We start from the raw sequence: 22,959 nt of genomic DNA on the forward strand, positions 1-22,959 counted from the left end.
TCAGGTACTGTCAGAGCCTCTCAGTAGATAGCTATATTTAGGCTGGCTTGCCCTTCCTTCAGTCTCTATTCCACAGTTAATCTGTGCAACTCCTTCCGTGGGTATTTGGTTCCCCCTTTTAAACTCATTTGTTTTTTAAGCTTATTTTTATTTTATTTTATTTAGAGACAGGGTCTCACTATGTAATGCTGACTGGCTTGGGACTCACTCTGTAGTCCAGGCTGGCTTCACACTCACAGAGCCTGCCTCTGCCTCCCAAGAATGTGGCACCATGCCCAGCCCTATTTTTACTTTTATATTTAACTCTGTCCTCTGGAAGAGCATCCAGTGTTACTAATCACTGAACCATCTCTCCAGTCCCCTTACTTATTTTGGCATTATTTATAAGGCATAGGATTACTTTAAATCATTTTCAAAATAATAAATTATCCAAACACCATACACAAACAAACTCAACATTTAGCACCAACTTTGAATGTTGCCTGCTATAGTACTCATTACATTATTTTAAATATTAAGTGATTCTGTTGCCTTTTTTTTTTTTTTTTTGAGTCAGGGGCTCATAGACCAGGTTACCCTCAATAAGGATGACAGTGTTTTAGAAAAATTACTGTGGTTGGTAGTCACCAGCAGGCTACACCACACAGGCAGGGCTGTGGGACATATGTGTAGGTTTTAGCAACCAGGAGTATAGTCCTTGATTAAGACAGAAAAATAGAAGAGGTAATAGAAGTCTTTCTTTTTAAACTCCATATTCTACATAGGCCCTTCATCATGCTGGATGCTATGAAGAATCAAAGTTCCCTAGCGCAATCAAACCTAGGGAAGTATCAAGTAGCACACACATCTCCTGACCTTTGATGGTCATTTGTATTGTTATGAATTAAGGTTCATATTTGCAAGTGACAGTGTGTGGACGGAGGGATTTACTATGGGACACACCGTGACACACTACAGCTTCCACGATGAGATGTTTTCTGTGCTTTGTTTGTTTGTGGGATTTTTATTTTACGGAGGGAGGTTGCATGGGCTAAGGGCAGATATGAAGGGACAGGGAGATGAGTAGTGCTGGGGTGCATGCTGTGAAACTAAGAGAGAATCAATAAAAGTTAAGAAACAAGAATTAGGGTTCAGTGCAAAGCATGAAGAAATGAAGCTAGAAAGGCGGTGGCAGTAAGGCCTCACCAGTAAGGGGTGCCGATGAAGGACTTCCTCTTTGCAATGGTGGCTGTGATTTTTGCAGCCACACCAAAATCCGCTGGGGAGGGAAAAAAAAAGAGCAGAAAATTGGTAGAGTTCTTTTTGACATAACTAGCACTTTTAAGTTTCACCCTTGGCACAGCATCATTAATATTTTAGGTATTAATGTCAAGAACTGTGCATAAATTTAGTACTAAGATCTGTCCTTACTTGGTTCATAACATATTCATTAAAAGAAAATTTCTTATAATTTTACTAAAATGAAAAATGTATTGCATTAGGCTAATAAAATTTTTTAATTACAAGTACAATGAAGTTAATGTGGGGAGAAATTGCAAAACTAAAAACATGTAGAAACATACACCTGAATTCCTTTAATTCTAAAACAGTACAAGGTTATTACTTTGTCGCTACTTTTTAGAATATTTTCCTATGTACATAAAATTTTATATTTGTTGTTAAACACGGTAATTGTGGAGGTTTAAATATGCTTGGCCCAGGAAGTGGCACTATTAGTATGTGTGACCTTGTTGGAGGAAGTGTGCCACTGAGGGGGTGAACTGTGGAGACCCTCCTTCTAGCCTTACAGAAGTCAGTATTCTCCTGTCGAGATGTACAACTTTTGGCTCCTCTAGGATCTCGTTTGCCTGGACACTTGCCATGTTCCTGCCTTGATGATAATGGGCTGAACCTTTGAACCTGTAAGCTAGCCCCACTTAAATGTTGTCCTTTAAAAGAGTTGCCTTGGTCATGGTGTCTCTTCATAGCAATGAAATCCTAACTAAGACAGTAATAAATATTAAACACACTATTTAGTTCATTGTTGTCATTTAATATACCAGACTTACATATTTTCATAAATATTAATGATTTGCTGAAAAGTATGCAATAAGTTTGTATCTTTCTACATAAATAATAGGACTATGAATATGACCTTTTTGACCTATAAGATTTTCTCAAGTCCAGTAGATTTTTCTCCTTTAGGAATAAAATAGGTCCACAGGTAATTATTATTATCTCTCTCTATATAAGAATAAACCTATTCAAACTTAAATATCATTTAATTTTCTTGGTAAAAAAAATTAAGAATTCAAAATAACATACCTAATTTTACATCACCATGGTCTGTTAATAAGATATTTGCACCCTAAAACAAAAGCACAAATGCTATTAACTAGCAACATACAAATTCCTTCAAAACTCAGCAATTTAAATATACTAAGTGAACTTACTTTGATATCTCTATGCATTTTGCCTTTAGTATGCAAATAGGCAAGACCCTAAAGTTAAAAAAAAAAAATGCATTAGAAAGCCAGCATCAAATGTCTACCTGAGTTACTGTGTAAGAAGAATTAGACTTCCTGTTTGCCAAGGCCTTCTGTCTCGCTACTTGAAAACCACTGTCTTATGTATTTTGCTGACTTTCTTGTACTATTTTGGCTGGTATGGTGATTGCTACTCTGTTACTCTCTCCTGACCAAATGCAGAAGTCCATCAGCTTGACCGGACTTTAACACTGGATCAGGTGTGGGAGGTCACTGTTTATACAGCCTTGTTTCATATGCAGGGACCTAGAACCTCATACCCAGCTAAAGTTAGAGTTACTGGGCCTGACTTATTAAATCCACGTTGCTGATCTTTCTCTTTGGTTTAGTATCCTACCTGTTACTTAAAGAAACAATCAACTTCAGAAACTAAAATATAAAGAAAACTAATCTGTCAGTAATTCTTTGCTATAAGCCCATGATTAAGTTTGTATTTTATTAAACACAATATGTTTTTAATAGGTTCATGTTGTGGAAAAATTACATTTCTAGTCATTTCTACCACTTGTATACATGGATTTAAACAAATAAAGATCGAAAATATTTGAGAGGAAGCATCTACCACTAATATGCATACAGATATCTCTGTTGTTACCCCTGAAGAGCAGTAAAGCAATGACTTAAGCAACATTCATGGCGTGTAAGCTATTTGTTGTAAGTAATCTTCAGGTGGCCTCAATGACCAAAGGAACATGTGGGCATGTGTAAACACTATACCATTTTATGTAAAAGATGAGTAGCTACAGATATGTATTCTTGGAAGTTCTGGAAGCAGTCCCTCGTGGACACGAAGGATGATCACATGGACGCAGGGGAATTTACCTGCACTTGTCTCACAGAAGGCTGGGGACACCATGTCTTGGAGCACAAGGAAATGCACTGTATAAACTGACTAGAATTTTTCTTGGATCTGATCAATCTAGGTTCATTTTAAAGTAACAACTACATAGACATACAGAACATCAACCTCACTTCTAAACAAACTACACAGTCTAGGAAGTGTGTGAGGGTAATAACTCTCAATAAGAATCAGCTGTGACCCCTCCCCATGCCTTGAAGCAGATGAACAATATTGTTAACACTAAATTTTGCAGTGAGTAATCTTTCAGAGAACTGAAAAAAATCATATAGAGATGCCAAGTGTCTAGTGAGGATACACTCAGTATATTAAATTCTCCCAGGCTCTGGACTAAAGAAGCACAAGTGTGCTTTCATTCACTGATGGAACTTAGAAAAGGGCGCTCTGCTATTGATGGCCCATATTAATGCCATGCAGAACAAGATCTGGCAAATGCCCTCCCAATTCTGTAGGAATGTTCTGTTCATACCCATAAAGCTTGAGGGAAAGAGTTAGACACCTCATTACAACGGACAAGTCTATAGACTCACCCACATTAAACAATGCTGAAGTGTGGCTTTCCTCAGCTTTGGTGGCAACTCATGTCACCCAAGTACCCTACCACCCACGACCATCTGCACTTCAGCAGTAAAGAAGCCACGCGACCACTGCGCGCTCATTATCTGCCTGAATGGATCTTTGCAAATCACTCATGAGGAAAGCACTAGCATTACATGGTTAAAGGCTGAACTGGGGGCACTGTCTTCACTCTTCAGCTTCTGGACAAACCCATTTTACAGTTACTCACGGTGACCTGCAACACTGTACCTGTAAGGTCTCTCTGCAGACATAGGCTATTTGCATTTCAGATAATGGTCCAGTAACTAGAAAGAAAGAACAACAACAAAAACCACATTGTCATTTGCAGCTAACACTGAAAACAGTCTAGTTATAAATGATGAAGCAGCATGCAACTGCTGCCTGGATCACTGCTTGCCTTCTCTCCTGACTAAGAGCAGATAGCATCTGCACAACTTAAGAAATGAAACGAACACTGAGAATTTTAAAGTCAACTCTGAAAACAGAGGTCTATTCCCAGACAACTCTGCACAGTGAAAAGATAAAGTGCCCATTATGCATAAAACTTAGTGCACGTGGCACACATAGTCCGCAGGGAGCCAGGACTATCAGCTCAGTCCACACAGTCTCAGGAACAAAGCCAGGAGGATGGCTGACCCTGTTTGTGAATTACTTAGAGAGGCACAGAGCACTGGAGGAGACCTTCTCCTGACCTCCGGGAACATGACTATCCAGTGCATGTGCACACATGCAAAACAGTCACAATGCAAAATAATATAAAAACCTTAAAATTTAGTTAGAAGTAGCCATTCCTAGTACACATCTTCACAGCTCTCAGAACAGGGAGGCCTGATTCAGAACCTTCCCAAAGATCAAAAGGAACCAGATTACTTCTGGAAAGCAGATCTTCCTCTGACATGAAGTATAAAGTCCTTATGCAAGTATGCCATCGGGAGCTTCTACAGTGCTTTCTGTACACGAGAGGAAATTGGTGTGCTGCCTGCTGATGCTGAGACCCAAACTAGAGCTGATTATGACCTCTCTGCATAGAGAAATACCGTGCTGCTTTGTTTAATTTCTGACTGACCACACCTACTCCCAGACACAAAAGTTTTATTCTTAGTAAACTGATAAGATAGAAATGTAAGAAGTGATGCCGCTTTATTTTACATGCACACGCACATGCACGTGCACACATCTTTCTGAAATAAGGTCTCATTACATAGCTCTAGCTGTCCTGGAACTTGCCACTCTCTATGAAGAGCAGGCTGTAGATCAAATTCACAGAGATCAGCCTATGTACAGACTTTTTTTTTAAATTTACTTACTTTTTTAATTTAATTAATGTGCTTTTTAGTATAAAAGGAATAATACTCCTTATATTCAACTAAAAACAAATATTAGTCAGGCTTTATTTTTACTTTATTTTTGGTTTTTCAAAACAGGGTTTCTTTGTGTAGCCTTGAGTGTCCTAGAACTAGCTCTGTAAACCAGGCTGGTCTCAAACTCAGAAACACCTGCTTCTGCCTCCTGAGTGCTGGGATTAATAGAATGGGCTACCACCACCCTGCTAACAATTAGGCTTCAATATTGCAAACAGAAATTTCATAAAAATGTCTCAGTAACAATTTTTTAAGCATAAGAGGGAAAGTGGTAAAATTCGCCAGCTGTATTCATATTTTCAACAGCTCTCATTTGTAAAAGTACACATAGGTAAAAATTATATCAAATAAAAAAATTTTCATAAAAATCATAATTCTTTATAAAATCTTAGAAAATAATTTTAATTTGGTGGTATATAAATGTTACTATTTAACTAATATTTTGTTAAAATATTAGTTGAGAAAAGAAAACATTAATTTCATTCTGGTAGTTTCAATACATATATATGTAATAATATATATAGTAATTTTCTTTCTTTTTTAAAAGTAGGGTTGGGCTGGAGAGATGGCTTAGCGGATAAGAGCACACTAACTGTTCTTCCAGAGGTCCTGAGTTCAATTCCGAGCAATAACATGGTGGCTCACAACCATTTGTAATGGGATCCAATGCCCTCTTCTAATGGGTCTGAAGACAGTGACAGTGTACTCACATAAATAAACTAATTTAAAAAAAAGTAGGGTTACTGCTTACTGAAAAGTTTTTTATCTTTTAAGACAGTGTCCTATGTAGCTCAGGTTGGCCCTGAATATTTCCCTACATAATCAAGGATGACCTTGAACTCCCGACCTTTCTGCCTTTACCTCCTAAGTGCTGGGATTATAGGAGTGTACCACCACATAGGCTCTCATTAAGGCGCCTAGGAGACAGTCTACACCACAGTATTTTCTGTACTTGTAATAGTTATATGGCAAACTTAAAAAAGACAGAGACTGAGGAGCTACGGTTTTTTTGTTATTTGTTATGGTTGTTTGTTGTGACAAAATTAGACAACTTCAAAGTTTATAACTGAATGATACAATAATATATATTTATCATGATTCAGAATTTTATTTCTGAGCTCCACTTTTCCCTCCTTAGAGGCAGTGACTTATGATTTTGGCATATAATCCTTTCATTTTGCTATGCATTTACATTCGTGCATATTTATAAAAATAAAAATTCAAGAGCCCAAGCATGATCAGCTGTTATACGTATGTGAGGAGAAATTTTCAGGCCAGTATATACACAGCTATGTCATATTCTGTTGAGTACAGTAGGTTTCCCTCATCACTGGTCACCTGATGGTCTAAAAACTTAGCTCCTTATAAGCTACAACAGTGGAACAGCACTTTTGTTTTTTCATCTTTATGGCGATTTCAGAAGACACATTAACAGACGTTGATGACTTTCAATGTAAAGATTTTAGCATAGAAATGTTTTCAAGTACTTTGCAAAATTCTGGATGAATTATGCATACCTGCAATAGGTCTTTTTAAATAAAAAAAGAAAAATATTTCATTAAGAGTTTTGTATTTATTTATTCTTTTTGTAAATCTTAGCAATTCAAGAAGCCACCAACCACAAAAAAACTGAAACTGGAGGCCCTACAAAAACTATTTCTAAAACAGGTTATGAAGAAAAGCCAAGTTCAACTAAGGAAACTGTCTAAATTACAATACTAAAAATTCTTTCTTTTCAAACTCATATTTTAATAAACTTTGTTAGAGTGATGAACTCCCTCGTGGTAGCTCTGTCCAGAGGACTTCTTCTATGGCTGCCCTCTAACACTGCTTAGGTAGCTCCCTTGGCACATGCCTTTCTGCTTTCTTAGAAACTACATACATCTAAGTAGTATTTATGCCATTTTTAGGCAGAGTTTCAGTTTTCAGTCCTGACTGGCCTTAAACTCTAGATGTTTCTGACTGTGCCTCAGAAGCATCCGGGGTAGCAAGAACATACATCATGCCCAGGGAAAAAGTAAAATTTATATTGTACAGGTACTTATGGATCTCTTAGCTCAGTCAGGCTCAAACAAAATTAGCTGAATAATCAAGAGCAACAATAAGAATTCCTAGGTTTTAAACCTGTCTCTGGGGACAAGAAAGACTAATGTTAGAGACTAAATCTACACAACTCATTTCCCTTGTTAGCTCGAAATGTCAAACAACAATCATAAAAGGCCAAAGTAGGCTTTAAGATGTGGAGTCGCATTAACAGTACCGTGATAGATATCTTGAAGTGATCCGCCACCGCAGTACTCCATGCAAATCCACAGCTTCTCCCTACTAATGAGAGGGGTGGGGTGGGAGGGAGAATTAAATGAGCGTGTACTTCCAGCTACTGAAATGCGTATTCTATAGGCCCATGGCTCTCTCTCAATGCACTGGGCTTCAGGGTGCTCTGCAGAGAGCCACAGGAAACTGGCAGAGCAATCCTTCCTAGGCACACATAAGAGCACATCAGTTCAGATTTCTCTCAGTTCAAAGAAGGTGAGGATATGATCTGTTCTCCGTTATCATCACTCACAATGCTCCATTAAGGCTGCCAGACAAGGCTCGGTCATATACACAGAGGTGCTAATGTTTACAGAGCAGGGAAGATGGCAAGAAAACCCTACCAGACTTAGAATTTCAGACAATGCTTTAAAAATACACACATACAGTGGCATTTATACAAGAGGAAGGAGAGTGGTGGGAAAGAGAAAATGAAAAATAGATCAAACGATGATGCTCATATTTTACCTGAGATAGCTCCCAAAGTAGGCTACGATGTTGCAATGTTTACATTCTTTAACCATATATATCTCTTGTTGAATCAAAGAAAAATCATCACCTGAAAAACAAAATAAGTTGGTCACCATGCTACTCCAAATATGAAGAAATATGAGAAGATTTATAGTGAGAACTTTGGTTTTTCTAAAAAAACAAAAATATTATGGGAATATATTTTCACTTTAACCCCAGGCGTGGGTCACAGGGCTGCTTCAGACTGTCCACAGCAGATGACTATGACTTGCCCCGTGCTCTAGCAGGGGCGTGATTTTGCCAGCTGCAGATAGTTTCTGTGACAATGTAACATTTGGAATCCTGGGGACCTGCCTGAGGGTTTATAAATGCTAGGGCTCTGGAGTGGTGGTGGTGGTGGTGGTGGTAGTTGTTGGTTGGTTTTGGTTTGTTAAGTAGCTGTGCACAAAGAAATGAGAAGAAGAAATTAGATGGCATGACAGTGAAGATCAAACTTGACCCAAAGAGTTTGCCATCCCTAATCAGCAGGAGGTAGTCTACCCTTTTCACCCCCCTTTCTTTTTTCTCTCCTACCTAGTGTTAGGGGGCTGAAAGAGAGGAAAAAGAGTGGAGAAGGGTGGAGAAAGAAGAACCACAAAGCAGCCAAAGACCGGCTACGAAGACTGTATTTTGCAGCTGCTGGGGTGAACGCTACAGCATTATCTGCTGTGCCTATTTGATCTATGGTATAGTTTAACTCTTATGGTTTTATAATATCTACATAAGATACATTATATATGTATCTCATGCATGCTAGGATAGTACTCCCACCATTGAGCTAGAGCCCATCTCTGTGAGTGACCTACACATTAATGAATGTGGGGTAGAGAAGGCACCCACATCTTTTACTTGATCAGGGAGGGGGGAGGGGTAGTGAGAATGTGTGTGCACATCTGTAGAGTTAGTTCAGAGGTCAGTGTTGGGTGTCTTCCTCCATCACTTTCCACTTTAGTTTTGAATAGGGTCTCTCAATGAACCCGAAGCTTGTTGACTAAGCAAGATCATCTTGTGAGTCCCAGGTTTACTCTTGTCTGTCTCCCAGGACTGGGTTACAGGGACACCACCAGCAGCAGCTTTTTTACATGGATGCTAGGGGTTCAAACTCAGGCACCTTCTCTTGGACGACAATTTACCAACTGAGCCATCTTCCCAGCTCCAATTTCATCCACTACCACTCTATCTGAATCTCAATGTCCCTTTATGCACAACAGTATTTGTTTTATAAAATTAGGTTCAACACTCAATATACATCTATTTACAATCCTAACTCCTAGTTGGACTGTTCCATTTGCATGCACACACCACACTGTTAAATCTAGATTTTATGTAGTAATAATGTGATGTTTACTTTTCTAGGTCTGGCTTATTTTGCTTCAGCGTTTGCATTTTTAAAAAACTACATTTGAGGGTGTGTGTGTGTGTGTGTGTGTGTGTTTAACCTTACACAAGTGTGGAGATGAGAAAACAACTTCGTGGGGTCATTTCTCTCCTTTCACCAGGAGACTTTCACCTTGGGCTCCAGGGCCTGAGCTCTGGTCATCGGCGACAACTGTGCTCAGCTACCTCCTGGCCCTGGTTCAACGTCTACTGTCTGGGTCTTTCACCTAGTCTTATTCTAGTTTAGTCTTCCCCAATTTCTTTCTTAACATGCTCATTGCTGGTGCATAGGAAAGGCACTGGGCTTGTGTGTTGGGTTTTGCAGGATGCAGGCCACCTCTACTCCGGTAGAAGTGACTTTTAAGTTGTGCTCTCAAGTTGAGTTTCATCGTTTCCAGGCCATATTAAGGATGAGACCAATTACCTAAGAACCACAGAAATCCTTAGCTCTGGTTTTAGCAGCCTTCTCATTGCCCCGGGAATATCTTGCAAGTGCTTTGACTTTAAATGTGTGCTAGGTCCAGGCTCTCCCAAGCTAGCTTCTCGCCCTGACTATTTCACTTATGTTAAACACACTTAAAAGGATTCTATTGGCCATTGTCGCCCCCAGCCCTTCTAAGACAATGCCCTCCTCTTCAGCATGAGCTACTGTCTGTGCCTGAAGGCTACTGAAGGAACTTGGACGGACCACAGGCCAGGCAGAACTCATCTATAGCCTGGCACGAGACCACTTTGGTCTCTTGAAAAGTTGAACTATGAAAAATGATTCTGTTTTCGGTTATTAGCAGTCTCAGTGAAGATGAGATCTAGAACCAAAAGCTGTGAATTACCGTTTTTCTCAGTTTATATACTTTGAAAACCATGCAGCTGAGTAAGTCCTTGTGCTCACTGGATAAGCCTTCGGTGTGTTCTCCCTGACTCTGACAAGGGCAGCTGCTGGCAGCACCAAAGTAGAACAGAGAAAGCTGGGAGTCACCGAAGCCACTTGATTGTCACCTGACCTCTTTATGTCTTGGGGTTGGAGAATTTGGCCTGAAACCCCAGGAAAAGAGTGCTCATGTCAGCCAAGAGGGGATCAGTGAGGGATGGAAGCTCTATACACTACACGACAGATACTGGGACCAGACATAACTTGAATAACTAAACGATTAAAAGCTACAACTGGGCTCAGTCACTTTTAATAACAGCATATTTTAGTATTTCCATTAGATATTTATTATTCAAAACAAGTCTTGCACTTACTATTCCATCAAACATCAACTGGTTTGTGCTTTTAAGGTCTACTGTGTATATATCTACTTCGTTGCTCACAGGTTAAAATTATTACCTGATGCTTCTGAATTACACAGAAAGCTACTAAACTGTGTCCATCCTCTAGAGGAACCAATAATGGGACTATCACTTTTTTTGGTTTTTCGAGACTATCACTTTTTAATAATAAAAACATTTCATGTTTTAGTCTATAATTACTGTATCAACATTAATGTAAATATTTTTGTCAATACAGAGACAGTAAGAATGAAATAAAAATACTCATAAATTTATCAACTAGATACACATTGATCATTAGCATTTTGATGTTTGCTCCCATTTCTATAAGTATGTAATTATATGATTCCTCCTACCATATCTGTGAATAGGACCCATATTCCATAGCTTGACAGACTATTTTCAGCCACTAATAAAAATAAGTACTGCTCACATCATTAAAAAATCACTTTAAAATTCCCAAATTAGAAAGGAACAAGGTAACAATATGTTCACAGATGACATGACCTCAAGATTCTACTAAAAGTCTAGGGAAGGCAGCACACCTGCAGCACAGTAAGCTAGTGCCTCTACACAGGAGCAAGGGGCCACCAGGGGACAATTCCATTCACAACAGCACTCAAAAGAGTAAAACCTGGGGATAACTTAGGCGAAAGATGTGCACACTCAGAACCAGAAAACACCACAGGACGAAGTCTCAAACAGAAGGTATCGCTCCATACTCAACGCCACTTACCTAACGTAATCTTCATAAAAATCCCAACAAATTTTTTTTCAGAAAAACAAAACTGAGATTTCAGGGGACCCTCAACAACCAAAACTATCTTTAAAAAGAACAAAACCAGAAGACCCAGTGTTTCCAATTCCATAATGTACTGAACACTACAATAATCAAAACAGTTCACTACTGTCATAAAGACAGACACACAGACAAAAGGAACAGAACTCAGAAATAAGCCCTCATGTATATGGCCAGTGATAATTTACTTAAGTATCAGTTCTGGGAAAGCTACATACACACAAGTAAAAGATTGAAACTTAACTTAAAACAGACCCAAGTGCACAAATATGAGCCAAAGACCTAAATGATCACAACTTGCAACTCCGAGAAGAAACACTAGTAAAAGACTTAGGATGATGGATTTTAGAATTTGCTAGGTATGATACCAAAGCACAGAGAACCAAAGGGAAAGACAGGAATACATCAAACTTTAAGAATTCATGTTCCTCAAAGGGCCCTGTCAACAGATTAAGCAGCCTGTAGAATGAATAAATGTATATGAAAATGATGTACCCACTAAGGGCTTAATAGCCATAATATATAAAAACCTCCTAAAACTCAACAATTAAAAATAAAATAACCTCATCAATTAACAGGCAACAGACAACAAATAATAATCATAGGGAAATTCAACAACATTAATCAGAGAAAACAACTGAAAATTACAGAGAAATATCACCTAAGTCCACAAGTATGGGTTGCTATTTTTTTTTTTCTTTAAGAGTGACAGTAGGAATGTAGAGAAGACACAGAACCCTTGCACACTGCTGCTGGGATCATAAAATGATGCTCTACTACAGTATGGTAGTTCCTTAGAACTTAAAAATAAAAGAAGAACTACTACATGATCCAGTTATTTATCTTGTAGCCAACTCCTAAGTATGCATCCAAAGAGTGCATCCGAAGTCTCAAAGACATACATGCAAGTCATGGCCATGGCAATGCTATTCATAGAAGCTGGGGGTGGGGTTGGGGGGGAGGAGAAGCAACCATTCACTGTGACAAAGTGGGACAACACAATTAAAGTTTCTATAGGCAGTGGAAACCAACAGCCTAAAAGGGGAGTCCAGGCTGGGGAGACAGCTCAGTTTGGTAAGGTACTTTCTGAGTTCAATCCCCAGTATCTAGGTAAAATGCTGAGCCTGAGGTGCAGGCCTGTGATCCCACTACTAGGGAGGTGGACACTTCCTGGGGCTGTCCCTGGGGCTGACTGGCCAATCAAGTTAGCAACAAAGAGCCCGGGTCCTATGAGACCCCATCTCAGAAAATGAGGTAAACGGATCCTGAAGAACAACATCTGAGGTTGACCTCTGGCTTTCATATGTGTACACACATGTACAATGCATACTTATATTCGTGCACGTATACTTACATTCACACATGCACACACACACACACTTTATATTAACTGCTTTCAGAAACTCAATGAAATCTAATGATAAATACTGCATTGGCTAAGTTTCATATGAACATGACAAGCAGTGACACAATGCTGAGGATCAGATAAATTTGGTTGATTAAAGTGGTAATCAAGAAACATGACTTTTTTTTCCATTGAGCAAAAAGAGTGAGGAATGTTTATCGATAAAATACCTTTAAAGTTTCTTTATTTCTTTTTTTAAAAAAACTACTGTACTGGGGTTTGAAAGTAGGACCTCTTTGATTCTAGGTAAATGCTTTTATTGAGCTAAACCTCCAGTCCCTGCCCACCTTAAAAACTATTTTAACAGAGAGTTATTGACCACACTGTGGTAGTTTCAATATGCTTGACCCATGGGAAGTAGCACTATTAAGAGGTGTAGCCTTGTTAGAGGATGTGTGTCACTGGGGAGGAGGGGCTTTGAGGACACACACACACACACACACACACACACGCATGCTCAAGTCTGACTAGACTTCTTGATCTCTAGACCCTTCTCCTGGCTGCCTGTGGAAGACAGTCTTCTCCTAGCTGCCTTCAGATGAAGATGTAGAACTCCTCCAGCACCATGTCTACCTGGATGCTGCCATGCGTCCTGCCATGATGATAATGGACTGAACCTCTGAACCTGTAAGCCAGCCCCAATTAAATGTTGTTCTTTATAAGAGTTGCCTTGGTCATGGTGTCTCTTCACAGCAATGAAACCCTAATTAAGACACCCAAAGCTTAAACTCCCTGTAACCTGCAAACTCTAAACTTGCAATCCTCTACTTTAGCTTCCTCAGTTTAGAAAATCTTGTAAGTTTTAAAGTTACTAATCTATAATGTGGCATTGAACATTAACTTAGAATCTGGTATTGAAAGTCATGATTTTTATTATAAAGAAACAAAAAATATTTTTAATTTTGTGTTCAAAGCCAAACTGGGAAACAGAGTGTCTTAAGAATACAATACATAGAATTACCTATGCTTTAAGTGGCACTAAAAGTTTTATTTTACCTTTATTCATTTTTGTATTACTTTCTGTGTGTGCAGCATATGCACATGTGTACATGTGAGTATGTGGGGCATATGTACATGTTCACATGCATGAGTACACGCACCCACGAAAAGGTGGAGGCAGGGGAGGAGGCTCAATGTCCCACTCATTGTTATTCACCTTACTTCCTTGCAGTGGGGTTTCTCACTGAACCTGGAGCCAGGCTGGTGGACAGCAAGCCCTAGAACCTTCTGTGTCCATCTCCACAGTGCTGGGGTTACAGGTTTCACATGTAGGCTTTTTAGCTAGAAACTTTTAAAAGAACAAATTTAGAAAATATTTACTCTGTGTATGTGTGAGTGTGTAAGGTACCCAGGAAGGACAGAAGAAACTGCTATATCACCAAGTTAGGACTTATACTGATGTGATAAAGACCATGACCAAAAGCGACACTGGGAAGGAAAGGCATATTCCCGCCTTAGAACAGAAGGCGGGAATGAAAGCAGAGGTCATGGAGGAATGCTGCTTATTGCTTGCTCCCCTGGCTTGTTCTTATATACTACAAGACTACTTGCTAATGGATGGCACTGCCCATCATGGCCTGGGCCCTTCCCTATCAATCATCAATCAATAAATTGCTCCACAAGCTCCCCTACAGGCCACTCTTAGGGAGGCATTTTCTCACAACACCCACCCAGTTCAGAATGGAAGTATCCAAACAAGGAAGAGAGGGTTACAACTAGTTTCCATTGTAGAGTTTTACAGATGGAAAGGATGGGCTGAGATAGACTCAGCAGTTAGGAGGCCATGCTGCTCTTCCGGAGGATCTAATGCCTTATTCTGTAATCTGTGGGCACCAGCGCACATGTACACACACTTATACACATAGGATACATATAAAAATCTTTTGAAAACGGAAACTATGGGCCTGGGGAGCTAGCTCAGTAAGAGTATTTGTGGTACAAGCATAAGGACCTGAGCTTTCAGTCCCAGAACCCACAACAAAGAGCAGATGTGGGCATGAACATGCTTCTAACCACAGTGCTGGGTGCAGGGCAAAGGCAGGATGGCTGGAACCAGCTTATCTCCAGACTCACTGAAAGACCCTGTCTAATGGGAATAAGGAAAAGAACTAGGTTAGATACCTCCGTGTACAGTTTGTACACACACACACACACACACACACACAAAGATAAAACTGTTTAGTTCTTTTTCTTAAAGGTCATTCAGTTTTTAAATAGAGTTCCAGGAAGCAAGAGCATCCCACTTAGCTAGAGCAGCTGATGGTCTTGTTCAAAGCACATCTTTACACCCGTCCTGACCTTTCCCCTCTTACTCTGTCCTCTTACACTTCCAGGAAACAGGATTTCCTGGTAGCATAATTTTAAAAAAAAGTCTATTGAAAGATATTAGCACATTCCCACTTATTTAGAAAACTTTAAACTAAGGAAATGCACTTAACTTTTTATTGCAAAATACTGGGCTACTTCATGAATATTCCTAACTGCATTAAAAAATAAAACAAAACAAACAACAACAACAAACACAAGCAAATGAACAAACAAAAGTACATTACACTAATTATCCACGAGAATGACTTTCTTAAAATCCATCTTTAGAACCAGTTATATTGTGGTGTCCAGCTTTAATCCCAGCACTCCAGAAGGAGAGGCAGGAGGAGGAGGATCTGAGTTCAAGGCCAGTCTCATCTACAAAGCAAGTTCCAGGACAGCCAGGACTACACAGAGAAACCCTGTCTCAAAAAGCTAGGAAAACAAAAAAAGAAAAAGAAAAAGAAAAAGAAAAAATCCATCCTCGTAAGCAAGATTCACAACACTTAACATACCACACATACCACAAGTTGCCTATTTTAAAGAATATCCTTGTCAGGTATGGTGGCACACACCTTTAATCCCAGTACCTAAGAGACAGAAGCAGGAGGATTTTGCATTCAAGGCCACTCTGGTCTACGTAGTGAATTCAGGCCAGCCAGTACTACGTGGTGAAACTGAATAAATAAAGTAAATAAAACAAAATAAAGAATAAATATTGTGTGCCAGGTGCAGTAATGTACTGATAACTCCAGCACTTGGGAGATGGAGGTGGGAGGCATGGGCTACATAGCAAGTTTGATGACAGTCTGGACTCCTGGGACCTTGTCTCAACAAGCCACAACTAACAAAGAGATAACAGGAGAGAAGAAAGAAAGAGAAAGTTTTTCTGGGCTTTTTGTCCCTGCTTTGGCTGCTGGCCACTACCAGCCACAGACCTGTTGAGCAAGCATCAGGCTAAGCAAAGCACTCCAACATAAGACAGGAAATCATGGTGGCACATACCACCATCGTACCAGCCTAATTTTCTAGAGCATTTCTGAGGCCAACCAAAGGACAGAAAATTGCAGTTTAAAGCTTACAACAGTGGCACCAGCATTTCAGTGGTGATCATAACCCAGCCAAATCCTGTGTCATCAGTATGTGTAGGTGTTGGCTTTATTGGTTAATCCAGATTCTACTATAAGAATGAGACAGAATCAGTCAAACCATGCCTAAAAAGAATCATTTTTCTGTATATTAAAAAGACAAGAAAACACAGGGCCACAGACAGACAGCTGACTCCACTGTTATGACCAATAAATGACTTTCTGTGTTTATTTTCGTCCTTAAGGCTCACTTTAGCCTTATTGTATTTGGAAGAACCAAAAAAGCAGTTTGTTTCAGGAAAATATTCACTTAAATATTATAAAATTAAACTGCCATGGGCAAATCAGAAAGGCTAACAAAATTTAAGACTCTAAATTATCCTAAATCCTATTTTTATCTATGAAGGGAAAGTAATTATTAAGTTTCCAGATGGCATTTCATTTACTTAATGATAAAACAAAACAAAACCCTCTTTTTTTCTGGTCTACCAGATGTAGGCTCCTTCTGGTCATACTGGCAAGTAGTCACCTTCTCATGTCTAACATAATTCTAGACCAGCTCATCTGCTAAGTCAATACAAGGAAGGGCTTTTGTATTAGACTGGCATCAGTGCAATTTACTAAGTCACTAAATACAGTTAAGAATTCAATTTTGAAATAATGCTGTCTAGAGAATTTTTAAAAAATATCTGAACTGAATCCTAGGAAAATTAATTAACATGTTACTGTGTTTTGAGTTCATATTCCCAGTCTGCTACAAAAGCATGAGAACCACTATCGACTTTGGCTTCCCTGACAATGCTGAAAGAAAAAACACCGGTCCCGCTCAAAAAATTACCATGAAAAAAACCATAACTACAGGATGCAAAAGATATGAGCATCCCCTGTGAAAGAAAATTCTAGACAACAGTACTTCCTTTTAAGGAAATGAAAGGAGAAAATGAATACAGGGACATTCAGGCAGCAAATGAAAGAAATGGAAGGCGCTGAGAACAGTCCTGCTACAGAACCAACCAGAAGCAAGTCAAAATGGCAAAGGAGGCAAGGAAGCCATTGATGCATGGCGGACAAAAATACACTTACAGGAAAGATGCCTAAAGACAGACAGGCGTGGAGAGAAAACAGGCAAAGCACAGGTATAGGGAGGTACTGTAACTGGCACTATTTATTTTTACAGAATGATTCCTTCCTTGCCTCCCTGCCTCCATCTCTCAGTCTCTCTCTCTTTCTCTTTGTGGGTGCAAGCGTCTGTGGCAGCCAGAAGAGGGTAACAGATTCCCTGGAACTGGAGTGAATAGGTGGGTGTGAGCTGTACAATATGGGTGCTGGGAACTGAACTCAGGTTCTGTGAAAGAGAAGTATGAACTCTTAACTGAACTCTGAAACTGGCATTCTTAAAAGCAATGAAATTCTTTTAAAAGTCTAAGAAATGATAAAGAAAAGTTGTGAAAGAGAGAATGGATTTCAGGGGGAGGGGTAGGACTTGCAAAGAGTTCTCAAAAATCAAAATGTAGTCAGTCCTCGAAGAACCTGGCTTCAAAGACAAGAGCAGAGTGGCAATCTCCCCTAATGCCAAAGCAACAAGTTCCCAGTAAGGGGAGAGATCCACCTCCAGGCAGACCCAAGAGAGAGGCTCCAGCAAGTCAGAGGAGAAACGCTCCAGGCTTGCTGGCAGAGGAATGGGTGACATGACTGTCCGCTATCAATGGCCATGTTTATTCAGTGGCCACAGATGCACATGTGCTTTTGTAGAAAGAATGAGTGCTGTGCGGTGCATGCTTAGACTGTCCTATGTGCTGAAATAAGGCTGTGGAGACTGAAGATCATTGTTCTTGTGGATCATAAATTGTAGGAGAGAAGCTAATATCTCTATAGGAAAAGTATCAAGCAGTCACATGCTATGCAAAGCTGCAAGGGTGTGGGGTAAGTTGCCACTGCAGACATAACATCTAAGCTGAGTTCTGAATGGCAAGGAGGCTTCTAAACAAAACACCAGTACTCCTGGTGGAATGAAGAGCTAGTTTAGTCTTGGACCATTTAAATATGAGAAAATGGAGGCAGAGGAGTGGAGGGGGAGACACAAGGGACCTGCTCAGAGAAGCAGCCAAGCATGGCATGCAGGATTCTGTGAGCAAGGCTGCACATCTGATTATGACCGCAAGTGTCCCTAGAGCTTCAGGGAGAGATAAGAAGTCAGCTGTGACAAACATGGGTGTAGGGAATGCAGACAGAGACATTCATATACATACACAGAGGTCATGCAGAGAGACAGACATTCACCATTTGTTTTGGAGGTAGAACTGATGGCATTTACTAACAAATTGATTCTGGAGTCTATAAAAAAAAGGAATAAAAAGAAAGCCCAGTTTGGAGCTTAGCAAGCTGATTTCCAAAATGAAGAAGACTAAGAGAAGAACTAAGAGGGTTGGGAAGACAACCAATGTGTGGGTACAGATTACATTTTTCCTAATATTTAAAGGGACGTCTACTTGTATGTAGTTATTTATTACTGGGATTAAACACTGTCTTGGTTAGGGTTTCTGTTGCTGTGATAAAACGCTACGATCAAACGCAACTTGGGAAGGAAAGGGTTTATTTCATCTTACAACTCTCAGGCCACACTCCATCACTGAGGGAAGTCAGGTCAAAAATGCAAGGAAGGAACCTGGAGGCAGGAACTAAAACAGAGACCATGGAGGAAGGCTGTTTACTGGTTTATTCCTCCTGGCTTGATCACCCTGTTTTTTATACTATCCAGAACTATCCCCACCCCAGTGATGTGGGCCCTCCTACATTAATTATTAACTAAGAAAATGTTCCACAGGCTTGCCCATAGGCCAATGAATGGGGGGTAGGGGGGTAGATCTTCTTAATTAAGGTTCCTGCTTCCCACTAGCTCATGTCACGGCCAAAGTGTTTAGGGAAAAAAAGGTTTATTTAGCTTTATAGTTGTAGAGAAGTAAGAGTCTATCAGGGCAGGACTCAGGCTGCAGGTGGCTTTCATGGCATGAAGAACAGTTGAGAGCTCACATCCTGAACCACAAACAGGAAGCAGAAAGAGCCAAGATGGTATGTGTCTTTACACTCTCAAAGCCCACCTCCAGCAACATATATCCTCCAACAAAGCCACACCTCCTAAGCTTCCCCAAATATTCAGATGCCCAAGGCCAGTGGTTCTTAACCTGTGGGTCACAACCCTTGGGGCTGAATATCAGATGTCCTGCATATCAGATGTCCTGTATATCAGTTATTTACAATTCATAACAGTAGCAAAATAGTTATGAAGTAGCAATGAAATAATTTCATGGTTGGGGTCACTACAACATGTGGAACTGTATTAGAGGGCTGCAGCATTAGGAAGGTTGAAAACCACTGCCAAGACTATAGTGAACATCTCATTCAGATTACTACATTACTGATAAAAAATAAGTCAGAATAGCAAAGAACTGACACAAAAATACCAACAATGGGAACTGAACCGAGTTAAGTAGAAAACTACATCTAGATAACTGGTCATTACATTTATACATAGGTTTACAAAGATGCTATTATTTCTAAAAAAAGACTTTAAATTTATTTAATATGTATGGGTGTTCTGACTGACTGACTGACTGACTGTATGTATGTATGTATGTATGTATGACTGTATGTATGTATGTATGTATGTATGTGAACCATATGAATGTTGTGTTCATGAAGGCCAGAAGGAGACACTGGATCCTTCCGAGCTTGAATTACAGATGGCTGTGAGTCACCATGTGGTCACATGGGTCCTCTGAAAGAAACCAAGTGCTCTTAACCACTGGCCATGTCTTCAGCCTCCATTCATTCTGAAAAGTAGACTGATATATACTTATACCCCACTAAAATCAGAAAATTCTATAGCTAAAATTCCAAACTAAACAAATGGCTTAGAGCAGAAGTAAAGAGCCTAGATAAGTACAAGCATGTGAGCCTCAACATCATTAAATCTACGAAGTACAAGATTGGTTGGTTCTTTTGTAATTTTTAACATTATTGTATTTTTATTACTGTGTAGGAGTGTGCAGTGTCATGGCACATGCGTAGAAGCCAGTGCTGTCCCTTTACCCTCAGAAGCCAGAAGAGGGTATCTGGCTCCCTGGAGCTGAAGGTCCAGACAGCTGTGAGCCGTCATGTGGATGCTGGGGACTGAGCCTGGCACTGCTGGAAGAACAGCCAGGCTTTCAACCATGGACCATCTCTCCATGCCTCTGTTCAATTCCTATTTTGTTTGTTTTGTTTTTTAGCTTGTCTTTTTGAGACAGGGTTTTTTCTCTGTGTAGTCCTAGCATTCCTGGCACTCACTGTGTAGAGCAGATTGGCCTTGAACTCAGAGATCTGTCTGCCTCTGCTTCTGGAGTGCTAGGGTTGAAGAGGTGCGCTGCTCCACAAGCTTATTTCCTAATAAAGGTGTGCAAATTTAAGCCTCTTACTCCAAAGCTTTATAGACCACTCTCTGATAAAACTAGATTATGTTTCTTCCAAATTATCAACAGCAAAATTAAAAGAAATTCCAGGCCATTAAAAAACTTAGAGAAGGAAAGATTAAGAAGAAAACAAGAGGGCTGGTGAGATGGCTCAGCGGTTATTAGCTCTGGTTGCTCTTCCAGAGGTGCTGAGTTCAATTCCCAGCAACCACATGGTGGCTCACAACTATCTATATAGGGATCTGATGCCCTCTTCTGGCATGTGGATGTATATGCAGCAGAGCACTCATACAGTAAATAAATTAAAATAAATAAATAAATAACAAAACAAGAGCCAGAAAGAAGAGCAGGGCAGTGGTGATGCATGCCTTTAATCCTAGCACTTGGGAGGCAGAGGCAGGCGGATTTCTGAGTTCAAGGCCAGCCTGGTCTACGGAGTGAGTTTCAGGACAGCCAGGGCTATACAGAGAAACCCTGTCTTAAAAAACCAAAAAAAGCCCAAACAAAAACAAAAACAAAAACAAAAACAAAAAAAAAAATAGAGCCAGAAAGAAGAGGCAGGCAGATCTCTAAGTTTGAGGCCAGCCTGGTCTACACAGTGAGTTCCAGGACAGCCAGAGCTCCACAGAGAAATACTGTTTTAAGAAACAAACAAATAAAATGAACAGGTGAAGTGAGATCAAAATCCTATAATTAACAACATATTGACTATATTAACAAATTCATCTGTTAAAAAAGGAAAGGTTCTACAGAGTGAGTTCCAGGACAGCCAGGGCTACACAGAGAAACCCTGTCTCAAAAAACCAAAAAAAAAAAAAAAAAAAAAGAAAGGTTCAGATTAGGTTACAAAATAACCAAATTATAATTTTTCCAAGTGAAATGCCTAAAATAAACAACAAAAAGCAAAAGCAAACAAACAAAACCACCAACGACTTAAGAAGTATTTTTTTTTTTTTTTTTTTTTGGTTTTTTTCGAGACAGGGTTTCTCTGTATAGCCCTGGCTGTCCTGGAACTCACTCTGTAGACCAGGCTGGCCTCGAACTCAGAAATCCGCCTGTCTCTGCCTCCCAAGTGCTGGGATTAAAGGCGTGCGCCACCACTGCCCGGCTAAGAAGTATTAAAGTACAAAATGCTAGGCTGGCTCAGTGGTATAGGCAACATAAAAGAGGAGTTGGCACTAGCATAACTCAGCAAAGTTAAGGTCAGGGTAAGGAGGACAGAGCACTGGGAGCACCATGAGCTCTAGGAGTGGATGAGTGAGGACAGAGCACTGGGAGCACCATGAGCTCTAGGAGTGGATGTCTGAGGACAGAGCACTGGGAGCACCATGAGCTCTAGGAGTGGATGTCTGAGGACAGAGCACTGGGAGCTCTAGGAGTATTGAGGACAGAGCACACAAGTCACAAGGAAAACAACAAACCACTTACCAATAGGAGAATTAGTGAGCAACCACAGCATCATACATTAATTCCTTTGCTCTGCCTCCCCCTGTAAAATACAAATTCAAGTCCTAGGCCCTGCTGTTATCTTCTCAGTTCCTACACTCTGAATGGCTCTCTCATGTACTGAGAGTCAACAAACAGCTGTTAAGAAATGATGTGATCATGGTCCTCATGAACTAACAGACACAATGAAAGACATTAAACAGGCAATGTCAAAGGCAAGGTGAAGTGGGTAGAGCCCCCATGACACACAGGCCAATCAACACTTTGTCAGCCCTTAAGGATTAATATGCAATACTGGAAGCACCATCCTAAAATGTGGAAGCCTGGACCCAAAGCCGTCGGTATCTCTAATGTGTGTCCATGTAAAACCATCGGAAATGACATCAGTTCTCTAAGACTGCCAGAGAAAAAACCATGTACGGGACTTTAGGAGTTCCTCTCTACAGTCAGGCATAGTAAGTGGCAGACTGTTGTAGTTGCAACTACTTGGGAAGTTGAGGCAGGAGGATTGCTTGAGCCTAAAAGTTTGAGGCTACCTTGGCCAATACTGAGACTCTTGTCTCCAAAAGAAAAACAAACAAAAGGATTTAATGTTATTGCAAAATAAATAGCAAACATTAAAAAAAGAGGATTTTATTAGATAATAAAAAAGTATATTACTCAAAACCAGGAT

The 22,959-nt window shown here is 40.0% G+C and overlaps 1 protein-coding gene across 2 annotated transcripts in view; it reads right to left on the reverse strand.

The window, feature by feature from the left end:
- Map4k5 (mitogen-activated protein kinase kinase kinase kinase 5) overlaps positions 1 to 22,959 on the reverse strand; it is a 91,917-nt gene that overhangs the window by 46,008 nt on the left and 22,950 nt on the right. For both annotated transcript variants that reach the window (XM_031355899.1, XM_031355898.1), the window contains exons 3-8: positions 8,106 to 8,196; positions 7,585 to 7,649; positions 4,192 to 4,247; positions 2,433 to 2,480; positions 2,305 to 2,347; positions 1,186 to 1,258 (exon numbers count right to left, since the gene is read on the reverse strand). In XM_031355899.1, the coding sequence (XP_031211759.1) occupies positions 1,186 to 1,258; positions 2,305 to 2,347; positions 2,433 to 2,480; positions 4,192 to 4,247; positions 7,585 to 7,649; positions 8,106 to 8,196 (376 nt within the window). The remainder of the gene's footprint in view (positions 1 to 1,185; positions 1,259 to 2,304; positions 2,348 to 2,432; positions 2,481 to 4,191; positions 4,248 to 7,584; positions 7,650 to 8,105; positions 8,197 to 22,959) is intronic.

Source organism: Mastomys coucha, unplaced genomic scaffold (assembly GCF_008632895.1).
Source record: "Mastomys coucha isolate ucsf_1 unplaced genomic scaffold, UCSF_Mcou_1 pScaffold6, whole genome shotgun sequence".
Classification (NCBI taxonomy): Eukaryota; Metazoa; Chordata; class Mammalia; order Rodentia; family Muridae; genus Mastomys; species Mastomys coucha.